Source organism: Martes martes, assembly GCF_963455335.1.
Source record: "Martes martes genome assembly, chromosome: 15".
Lineage (NCBI taxonomy): Eukaryota > Metazoa > Chordata > Mammalia > Carnivora > Mustelidae > Martes > Martes martes.
In genome coordinates, this window is record NC_137903.1 from 35,399,633 (window position 1) to 35,411,716 (window position 12,084).

The 12,084-nt window shown below is 41.1% G+C and overlaps 1 protein-coding gene across 4 annotated transcripts in view; it reads left to right on the forward strand.

Annotated features, from left to right (window-relative positions):
- The window catches only part of HSD11B1 (hydroxysteroid 11-beta dehydrogenase 1), a 63,621-nt gene that overhangs the window by 10,967 nt on the left and 40,570 nt on the right, over positions 1-12,084 (forward strand). Inside the window, exon 2 of one of the 4 annotated variants that reach the window (XM_080823947.1) lies at positions 5,330-5,601. The exons of 2 other annotated variants lie outside the window; for them this stretch is intronic. In XM_080823947.1, coding sequence (XP_080680073.1) covers positions 5,445-5,601 — 157 coding nt within the window. In that variant the 5' untranslated portion in view covers positions 5,330-5,444. The remainder of the gene's footprint in view (positions 1-5,329; positions 5,602-12,084) is intronic. One more of the 4 variants, XM_080823949.1, reaches the window with a different exon arrangement.

A 12,084-nucleotide genomic window follows, 5' to 3' on the forward strand; every position in this document is an offset into this window, starting at 1 on the left:
GCAATGCATACACAGTAAAACAACACACAGTCCCCAGCCTTGTGGCACATCCCTCCTAGGTATTTGTGTGGTTCTAAAATGATGCAGGAAGTGAAGGCATAAGAAAAATTAAATTTCTTTTCTACTTACTTACGACCCATTGACGAGTCCTTGAAACAGGCAGAGTGACCCTCCTCTGGGAGCTCAGATGACTCACTGTTGACACTTTGCTAAGGGCAAAAGGAAATCTTAGCCTGACACCCCAGGATCCTATGAGTCTACTTTAAATATATAGAAATTCCTTTGGAAATGTCCTTTATCTCTACCCCCCAAGATACTTGTTAACAATCATCCTCTAAGCATATGGCCCACCGATATACCTCTGAAGGGTATCATGACTGAGTTTTTACTAAACAGTAATAAATGACCTTTTCCAAACAATAGTTAGCTCACTCAGGATCCTGGAAACCTTGTTTCCAAACTACCTTGGAGGTTTGTGCTTTCCCTAACCCACTCCCAACTTAAAAGTATAGAATTGGCCACTTTCTCATGACTCCAGTGCAACTCTTTCTGCCCATGGGTTCACTCCCTGTGCTTTAATAGGGCTTTTCACCCTAAAGACATTCTCAAGAATTCTTTCTTGACCATTTGTTCTGAACCCCAACATTTCAACATCATTTTGGTGTCCAAACATGTGGCTCGAGTCTTCTCATTTGGACTCTAACCTTCGGTGCAAACTTGGTGAGTACTTTCTCTTCTCTTTCTTTACTTTAATTTCAAGGCCTTTTTAAGGAGTATGGTCTTATTGGAACACTTTCATGTCAATTGTTCATGCTGCAATCTTCTAGTCCTCCAGTGGCTACTCTACAGGGAGGAGAAAGCCTGCCTTTTGGCTGGAACTTAGTACCGTGGTCAGAATTGTAATGAGACCCAGAAACTTGATGCCCTCTCTTCACTCATGTCCTTATACAAAGCTGTCTGTCTTGGGCACAAGATGGCCACCTAAGTCACCAGGATGGCTGCTGATCTTTAGGACTCCCATGTCAAGTTCCTCCTCTTTGGTCCAACGTGATCCCCTCCACATCTCTGGTCTAGTCACTTCTGGCTGGGAGACCTCCACTCAGAGCTGGCCAAAACCAGTACCTGATTGAATTAAAACCCAAATAGGGACCGTTTCCTAGGGAAGTTGGTTGTGAAAGTCTACATGTTAGAATATCCCTTAGACCACCAATAATTTCCATTTTTACTATTTTCCATCAATGTCCTCTATTAACTACCCAGGTTATTTGGGTAATTTCCCCTTGTAAAACTTTTCTAATGTTTTCCATGGGTTAAAAACAATGGGTTCTTCATGGCAAGGCAAGGCACAGTATCTTCATCCATACCTGGCACCCATTTGCAGTCTAGAATGCAATGGGGAAGCTGGGGGCTGCTAACATCCCTCCTACGGGGCCTTTAATGGCAAGGCAGTGATCATAGTGATTTCATTTGAGGGATGCCTTGGGTCACATTGACACCTGGAACCTCTGACATATCCTTCATGGGTTGCCACCTGGGAGTGGGGCGGTGGGGTGGATTTTCTTGGTAATGGACCTTCTCTCTTCTTCAGTTCCCAAGAACTCTCCCTTTTAATGCCTTTTAATGCCTTTTAACCCCCTGTAAATTCAGTGGGTTTAATGCCTTTTAACCTACAATTCAGATTGCAAAATTTAAGAAAGGACTGATCTCCTGTAACACTGCATGGCCTCAGTAGGATCTATCAGTTAGATCTCTTCTGCAGGAAACAGGGCAATGGACAGAGATATCCTAGGTACAAGACTTCATCACTCTAAATCAGGACCTGGATTTAACAGCCTCTTCCAGAACATGTTTAGTCAGTAAACAGGCCAGTAAACTCCCTCTTGAGATCCTGGATGATAATCATCTAAATAGGTCTCCTAAAATAAATAAATAAATAAATAAATAAATAAATAAATAAATAAATAAGTCTCCTCCTGCCAGAACCCAGGCTGCTGGAGGAAACCAGCCACCCCTGATGAAAGGGACACTGACCCTCTCTCACCATTCCTCCTCCTAATAGATGTGGGAGCTTCTCCCTCATTTGTTTCCTGGGTTAATGGCTACAATTGGAGCCAACTGTGGTTAGTGTACCTCAGGATGGGGACTTTAAGGAATATTCCCAAGCAGCTGCCCAGACTCCCTTTGTTTCAGGGAAGTGCCCTGTCTTCTTCACCCCAACATCGACTACATATTTCCACTTTGGTGGGGAAAACAAACAAACAAACAATACCCATAACATGATTTCTGCTCATCTGTGAACTAATGAGGTTTAGAACAAGGAACCCTCTTTCTCTGCCTTCTGGCAGCTCCTGACCTCCTCCCTTCCCCTCCTCCTCCTCCTATTTCTGCAGCACCTTGGGTAGGGCCTGTATAACTGGTTCCTATACCATTCTCAGTGCCTCTGGTGCCGTTGGCTCCTCCTCCTCCCCTCGCTGTCATGGAGTGAAGAGCACCCCTGGACTTAACACCACCCACTTTAGATTGCCCCATGGTGCCCCAGGTAAAAATGACAATGGGGATCAAATTGATTGACTTTTAAGTGGACCCAGGTGGAACATACTTTGATATGTAAACTAATTTAAATTTGTTGGCTTAAGATAGATAGGTCTTTAGCATTCTTGGCACCAAGTATAAAACTTTGATTCTACCAAGGTTTACTAAAAGTCAAACTCATGTTTTCTCTGTTGCCATATGTTAGCAAAAAAGATGACTTAAGATGATAGCTAGTTTTGTCCATCTCAAAGTTTTCATGGGTAATTGTTATGATAGCATTCAAAATCTTTGGTAACCTGAAGCTTTAAAGTTTTGTTTGGTTGTTAAATTGGGATTGGATTCACTGGACATCTAGGTATTTTCCAAATGGAATAAAGTGCTAAAGTATTGACTACTAAACATAAAGTTTATCTGCTTTTGACTTCTTATTGCAGAGAAACTAAGGATAATTGGGTCTGTTGGAAAACCCGTTTTGTGCTTAAATGTATCTGTAAATTTGCCATCTAAAGAATTCTGGTGTAACAGTTCACAATTTGTTACTATTTAGTTTTCACTGGAGACTAAGGTTTCTAAGGGCTAAAACTCAGCTAAATGTAATTAAGACTGATGGAAATTAGGGAAGCAATTCTGTATGTATAAGAATGATCTAAGAAATGGGAATATATTTTCGTGGAAGGTAAAATAAGTTAATTTTGTCCTGAGACTTTTTTTTTTAAGATTTTATTTATTTATTTGATAGGGAGAGAGAGATAGCAAGAGAGAAAGAGTTAACAAAAGAGAGAGCGAGAGAGAGCACAAGCATAGGGAGCAGCAGGCAGAGAGAGAGAGAGAGAGAAGAACCCTCCCTGCTGAGCAGGGAGCCCAATGTGGGGCTCCATTCCAGGACTGCGGGATCATGACCTGAGCCGAAGGCAGATGCTTACTGACTGAGCCACCCAGGTCCCCTAACTGAGACTAATTTGAGAGGAATCAATTGGGAAAAAATCTGAATGCAAAGCAAAGTTGTAGAAGGTTTGTGAAGGGAAATCCTTGGAAAGGAAATTTAAGTGTGGTCAGGATGAACTGAGGTTGACATAAATAGATTTTTAACTTTTATTTATTTATTTATTTATTTATTTGACAGATAGAGATCACAAGTAGGCAGAGATGCAGGCAGAGAGAGAGGGGGAAGCAGGCTTCCCACCGAGCATAGAGCCCGATGTGGGGCTGGGACCCTGGGATCATGACCTGAGCTGAAGGCAGAGGCTTTAACCCACTGAGCCACCCAGGTAACCCCATAAATAGATTTTTTAAATACACTGGTGGAGTGCTGAGGTGGCTAAGTCAGTTAAGCGTTGGACTCTTGGTTTTGGCTCAGGTGGTCATGGTCTTGGGGCGGTGGGACTGAGCTCCGTGTCAGGCTCCACGCTCAGAGTGGAATCTGTTTGGGGTTCTTTCCCTCTCCCTCCCATGCTTTCAAGCTCTCTCTCTCTCTATGAAATAAATACATAAATGTTTTTAAAAATATGCAGGGATAAGATTGGAATTCTGCTTTCTCTCTGTTAAAAAGACAAGTTTTCTTGGATTGTTGATCTGCTCTTGATGAGAAAATATGAACAAAGTTGTTTTCTCTTTGCACAGAAAAACCAGTGGCTCTGTTTTGTCTTTATCAGGTCTTTGGTGATCTATAATCCTATTTAGGCATGTGCTTTAAGACTTTCTAAGGTTTTAATGAACTTCCCCAAGACTTAAATCATAAACAAAATCTCTCTGACTAATTAAGGCTTGTTTATTTGGTATGTTACATTCTAATATAAGGTCATCACTTGATATTCTGATTACTGAAGTGTTCTCTATCGCAGAAATAAGTGTATTTGCTTGTCAATTGCATCCTAATGAACTCATATTAATGGGGTTTTGGAATCTAGGTGAAGTTCTATGGGGTGCGGTCTGGAGCCAACCACCAAGAAAGAATTCTTGAGACATCTTTGGTGCAAAATGGTGGTTTCATTAAAGCACAGGGATAGTACCCGTGGGCAGTAGAAGCTGCTGCACAGAGGTCTTGAGGAGTGGTGATTATATACTTGGGGAGTTGGGGAAGTAAGGAAAAGGGAGGTTTCAAAAAACTTTTATATGCTAAAAGGACCGACTTATAAGATATCCGAGGCCCTGGCATTGTCAAGTCTAAGGTGGTTTTCCCCTCTAGCAAGGTATTAACATTAAGACAGTGGGAGGTCCCTGGAAGAATGTCACACATGTTCCATGGGGCGGGGGAGGGGGAGTTGCAGGGGAGTTGCTTTGTCTTCAGCCAGGCTTCTGCTCCCTCATCAAAATCATTTCATTAACAATGTCCATTTCTGAGTTTTTGTCATTTGTAAGTGTTCTGATGCTCTTATAAAACATGTTTCATCTTCAAGGAGATTCATAAAAAAGATTTTAGGACAAATAGAGTATTTGATATCTTTAAGATCATTAAACTGAAATGGGTAAGAATTTCCAGAACTAAAAATTTGCATTCAAACTAAATAAGAATCAGTTAGGGACTCAATTAATTGAGAAGTATGATTATAGTTTTTGGACTCTTGCTTAAAATATTGCTGGTTCTCTAATGTTCTTCTACATTAAGGAAACTTTCTCTTAAGATATCTATGACTTAGAAAAATACGATAAAATATGCCTTTGTGAACAAACTGAGGCATGTAACTTTTCTTTCTATCTGAACTCTCTGAAATTCAAAAAGTCTCAGTAAGTATTCTTTTTCTGTGGCAATCATACTCATTTGCATAAGTTCAATAAGAATCTGTTCTCCTTGTAACAGGACACCATTGGAAACGCTGGTTATTTTACCAAGGCTTTGACTGGAATGTCATATTTGAAAGACATGCATAGACTCAGATATGACCAAACAGCTTTGAGAAATTGAGGTTGACTTTATGAAACATAGAGCCATAAAACCCCTTGGAAATGTTGGCCTGATACAGAGTTCCCAGCAACCTCACCAGGTGAGTAAAGAATGTCACTTCCTGGCAGGTGCAGGAAACTCAGGATACTTTGGGGACCACAAGAAGAGGAATTCACCCAAATTTACAGGTATTACAGGTGTGTCTGATGGCAAGTAATTGGCTTGGCTTCTGGCCTGGAGAGGCTACTAAAAGTTCAGTCTAGGTTCTTTATGAAAACTTTCTAGCAAAGCTGATTTTGAAAAATCTATACAGTCAGTCGTTATTGTTGCTGAACTTAGGTAAATAATTAGGCCACTTAAAAAAAAATTGGACTTGCTTTTCAAATGAATTAGTCTTGATTTGGGTATCTCTGGAATTAGGAGTGATTATAGAGAGAAAGAATTATGTTTCAATTACACACCTTTGTGGATGTTAAATTCTAGTTCTGATTGTCTTTAACTGCTGTTTGCCAAAGCTAGACAACTTGAGGTAAACTTCAGAGAAATTGCCAGTATAGCTCATGTATAGACAATCCTTATGCTTGTTATTCTGCGGGGATAGTAACAGGACCTCAGGGGCATATGATTATTTGAGCAGCTGGAAAATGGAGTTGACTCCCCAACAATTGTAAAACTCAACTAGCACCTTGACCAATTCTGTATGGCTGGAATGACAATATCGTTCCCTAAAAGTCAGAGTATAACCCACACTATGGGGTTAACTATGGACTTGTGAAGATAATGGATGACCCCACTTTCCTTATGATTGGATTGGATGATGCATTTGGAGATGCCCTTATCTCCTGAGACAAGTCTTCTACCACTTCCCAGTGATGTCTCATAATTAGGGTATTATTAAGACTAGCCCTAAAACAAAGAGGGCTTCTTGATGGTTTTATCCCTCTGCCATATTTACCTCTATGGAGGTAAAATTGCAAAAAGAGGCTTTAGCCAAGCACACAACAGCCTTCCTGGTAGAAGAAGCATCAGACCTCACTATGGGACAGTCCCTGACAGTGATGACTCCACATCAGATCCAGAGTGTCTTAGAGACCAAAAACCACCAATGGATGATGGGAGGCTGACTTATTAAATACCAGGCTATGCTCTTAGATACACCTGAAATAATACTTAAAATTTGTCAGACTTTAAGCCCAGCTACTCTTATGCCCAGGCCTGACCATGATATTTCCACGTTAGAACATGACTGCTCAGAGATTGTTGATCTTGTTTATTCCAGCAGACCAGATTTAAAAGAGTCCCTATTGAAAATGCAATGACAGTTGGTTTGCTGATGGTGGTTGTTTCATGGAAAACGGGATAAAAAAAAAAGCTGGGTACACTATGAGTAAGTCTAACCCAGATTTTTGAGGCCAAAGCCCTCCCATCATATGTGTCTGCCCAAAAAGCAGAGTTAAGAGTGCTCACTCATGCTTTACAATTAGCAAAGGGCCTCGAATAATATCTATACTAACTCTAAATATGCCTTCCTAGTCCTACAGGCCCATGGAGCAATTTGGAAGGAAAGAGCATTGTTACCGAGCCATAACTCCCCAGTCAAATATGGGCCTGAAATTATGACTCTTCTTGAGACTGTAGGCCTACCTAAGGAGGGAGCTGTAATTCCCCTCAAAGGACATCAAAAGGATATGACCTTAGAATCTAAAGGCAACAATTTAGCAGACATACAGCCAAGCAGGCAGCACAAAATCAACAAACTGAAGTCTTATGCCAGTCTTAACTCCAATAAAGCCCATAACTCCTGTCTACTCAGACCAAGAAATTCACATAGCCCAGGAATGAGGATATACAAAATAAGCACAGGACTGGCTTCTTAATAAGGAGAGAAAATCCTTTATACCCACAAATAACCAATGGAAGGTAATACAGGGTTTATACCAAGCTATCCACTTGGGTAAAAAGGCCCTGGAAAAAAATGGTTTAAAATATCTCTGATGGAATTAGCTTAACCACTACCATTAAACAGGTCAATCATGTGCTATCTGCAGCAAGCAAATCCTAGAGTGAGACTCGCCCCGGCCCTCTTTTAGGGCCAGTCGGAAGGCAGGGGATATATCCTGCAGAGGAATGGCAATTAGATTTTATGCAAATGCCACCTTGTAAAGAATATAAGTACTTACTGGTTTATGTAGACACCTTTCCTTATAAGACAGGAAAGACCACTGAGGTGACAAAAACTTTGCTAAAAGAAATTGTCCCTAGATTTGGACTCCCTCGGTCCCTACAATGTGATAGCAGACCATCTTTTATCATACAAATAATTCAGCAAGTAGCGCAGGCCTTAACAACTGATTACTATTTACATTGGGCCTAGCATCCACAGTCCTCTGGAAAGGAGGATCCAAAACCAAGTAGCCCTTGATATCCTGACTGCAGCTCAAGGAGGCCCAGAATTGGATGGCTGGCTCCTAATGGGAACCAGTGACTATGTGGTTCTGACTCATGGCAATGGCTTCCCCCAGGCTGGATAGGCCACTGTACTCTGGGTTTAGCCTGGATGCATAGACATATTATTAAAACCCAGCCAACCTTCCAAATTTAAAACCATGGAGTTTAAACCATGGCTCAGTGGAGTAAGCCTCTGCCTTTGGCTCAAGTCATGATCTCAGGGTCCTGGGATGGAGCCCTGCATCAGGCTCTCTGCTGAGCAGGGAGTCTGCTTCCCCCTCCCCTCTCTCTTTGCCTGCCTCTGCCTACTTGTGGTCTGTCTGTCAAATACATAAATAAAAATCTTAAAAAAAAGAAAGAAAGAAAGAAAGAAAGAAAGAAAGAAAGAAAGAAAGAAAGAAAGAAAGACAACAGTGGATGTGTTCTGTTTCATTGGTATGAACATCCAGTATCCATCTTTGTTCCCTCTTTGATACTGGAGGATGTCATTTGGCACATGGAAGCACTTGATAAGTACACAGCCAAAGCCCTAAATGACATTCAAAATAGCATTTCCCTATTAAATGCTGAAGTAACACAAATGCATAAAGCAGATTTACCAACTAGAATGGCATTAGATGTTTTAATTGCTGCACAAGGTGGAACTTGTGCTGTCATAATAACATTCCAGATTATCACAAAAACATTTCTGGGTTTCAAACTGACATGAATACTCAAACTGGCACTTAAAAGGATCCCTCTCTTTCTTTAAATGATTGGTTGAACTCCTGGACTCCAAGAGGATTTTTGTCAACTATCAAAGGACTTTTATTTGGGCTTCTTTTTTCTTTTTGTTATTCTAATCACGTTTGCTGTTTGCTCCCGTGTCTCTCCACCTGGTGCAGAGACCCCCTTTGCTGCCATAACTCAAGCCAACAGACGCTCCTTTCCACTTGGGAAGATCCATCATGTGGTGTCCCTTGAATTCAGCTGCCTGTGCCTTTCATAACTCCTACATGTATAAACCCCCAACTGACCAGTGTTGACCCACAGATAGGGATGTCTCCATCCCCATATTCATCAGAAGAAAGCTACAGAAGATAAGACCTTCCACCCTCAGCAACCTTAAAGATTTAGGGGTCAAATTATTCAGGGGGGAATGATGTGGGAAACAAGTAAAAGAAAAATTAAATTTCCTGGGGCACCCGGGTGGCTCAGTGGATTAAGCCTCTGCCTTCAGCTCAGGTCATGATCTCAGGGTCCTAGGATTGAGCCCCATGTCTGGTTCTCTGCTCAGCGGGGAGCCTGCTTCCTCCCCTCTCTCTGCCTGCCTCTCTGCCTACTTGTGATCTCACTCTCTGTCAAATAAATAAATAAAATCTTTTAAAAAATTAAATTTCCTTACTACTTACAGTCCATTGACAAGTCCTTGAAACAGGCAGAGTGACCTTCCTCTGGGAGCTCAATGGCCTCAATGTTGTCACTTCGCTAAGGGCAGAAGGAAATTTTAGCCTGACCCCTCCTCCACCCCCTCCACCCAATCTCCCCCACCTCTGCCCCAGGATCCTGAGTCTACTTTAAACATATAGAAATTCCTTTGGAAAACTTCCTTTGTCTCTACCCAAGAGACATGTTAGCAATCATCCTCCAAGCATATGGCCCACTGATAGACATCTGAAGGATCTCATGACTGAGTTTTTACTTAACAGTAATAAATGACCTTTTCCAAATAACAGCTAGCTTACTCAGGGTCCTGGAAACCTTGTTTCCAAACTACCTTGGAGGTTTGTGCTTTCTCTAATCCCCTCCCAACTTAAAAATATAGAACTGGCCACTTTCTCACGACCCCAGTGCAACTCTTTCTGCCCATGAGTCCAGTCCCTGTGCTTTAATAAAACCACCTTTTTACGCTGAAGACATTCTCAAGAATTCTCTCTTGACAATTTGCTCTGAACCCCAATATTTCCACACCACAAGAGACCCAAGGCTTTAGCTAAAGTGGTTAAGATGCATATAAGATTTTTCCTTTTTCTTGTTCTGTGTCCTTGGCTTTGTGACCAGTGAGAATATTCTCTTTGGTCTCCATCGTTTGGAGGATGTGTTTACCAGGGTACACCTTGGTGGCTAGTTGAAAAGACTAGGGATCTAACTCCAACTCTCCCCCCCCCCGCCCCGCCCACCGTTCATCCTGGGCCTTGCCACCTCTCAGTGGTGTTTGTCATGAGAGCATGTCTAGACCATAGCAACCTTTATCCTCTCAACCTTCATTGCTTATAAATGCTGGGAAGTCCCATTTCAATAGCACCTGCCTAGTATCACAGATGAGTAGCCTGTGAATGGAGGAGTCTAATGATTTCGTAAGAGACCAGACACCATTTTCAGTACACCATTCTTACTGCCTGTGCAGTGAAGACATTTTCTTTCTCAGACTAATCTTGGGAGTAAATTTTGGATCATGGCGGCTGCATCATCTATGCCCTCTTTGAGTGACACTTGTTTCTTTGGTTAAGCCATTAAAAGGTTTATTGGTTTGAGTTGCTATTAATAGATCCTACTCCTCAATGGCCATGTAATGGATCCTTTAAATTGGCTCTCTTTAGAAGAAAAATATTTTTTATAGAGAGTTCCCAATTGTCTTATTAGTATAACAGCTAACCTTAGGGAGTCTTTTGACAAGATGCAAGAACAGAAATTAGACTTAGGACAAAAATAAATGCCCACATCCAAGCAAATTTTCCTAAAATCTGCCTGTTTTAACTTCCCTTTCCCTACAAGATGTCCAGGGAGCATCCAGCCTGTTCTCTGGGTTCAAGGTCTGCAAGTTACTTATATAAATGCTGAATGCCAGGAAATGAACTTAATAAAAGCACCCAAGGTTGGCAGTGAGGCTGGCTTTGATCCTACATCCCCGGGCTAGATCTATAAGCAGGATCTGCCAGCTTTAAGCATTCCTGTGCCATGTCCTTTACAGGTGTGTCCTAGATCCCCCACTGCAGAAGAATTCTTTTGCCTGGACAGCAGCAGATCTTTTAAATTATAAAGACTTTCCCCACCCCCTCCTCAGAAAATCCTACCAAAGTTAGAGAGGAATTGGTTGATGACTATTCATAACCTCCCTTCTACAGAGGAAACAGGACCAAAATTTCTCCACAGTCCTCCTACAAATGACCTCAAAAAGCTAATATTCAGGGACTAATAGAAGCCAAGGTTAAATTTTGTACCCAGAAAAAAGGCTTTTGTTGAAATGCTTTATATAGACTCTACAAAGGCATAAGCCTTTTGATTCCCATTTTACTTAAAAAATCCCCTGATATAAAGAAGCAAATTTAGTTTAAAAAGCAGGCCAGTCCCTTGATATTCAGGCTGTAATCCAGTTCTTTGGGGGAATTAGAAACAACTGTCTTTGTCTTACAAAGCTCTACAAAACCAGAAATGCAACTCTAAAAATAAAAGTCAAAGCCCACCCATCTTTACTAATCCCTAAAACTCGCCTATTCCTCTCAAAAGGATTGTAGATATAGACACAATATCAGGACAAAATTCCCCTGTATTAAAAAAAAGGGGGGGGGTGGATTTTTTATAGCAATTACCCTGAAATTTGAGGGGGGAAAATATTCTTCATTCTTTCTCTGTCCCTTGAAGTTGTAAATATTATCAGGTCTTTGTAAGGTAAATACAGCCCACTGTCACCTGAGACTGAAGGAAAAAAGGGAGGGAGGAAGGCTTTTTAAAATAAAAACTGCTAAAATGGCTCTTGTGCCCAGCCTCCAGCATCTCTGATAATAGGCAGATATGCTCCCAATCTCTACCTCGGAAAAATTTTGGATATTTACTCTGTGCCTTTGTGATGCAAATCTTCTACTCCCATCTTTCCTGGGACCTAAGAACCATTCTTTGAAATACAAACTTAAGAGAGTTTTTCATCAGGGAAAAAAAAATAGAGGGAGGTATTTAAAAATTGTGTCTTCCTGTCCTTTCCACAAATATTAGTAAAAATAAAAGCTCTAAGATTTTGTTTCCATCTGAATGTGTGTCCATATGTGTTATAAATATGAGGTATTTTCTCTACCTCCAGGTGGTATTGCTAAAATTAATTTGCCAAGGAGCTCTTTTAGTTGGTTTGAAGGCAAGCATTTGTAAAACTTGGACATTCTAAAACTCAGAGAGAGAAACTAACCCAAATGTTTTTCCAGTTCACATGATCTAGGAAAATATTCAGTATTAAAAAGCTAATTTGAAGTTGT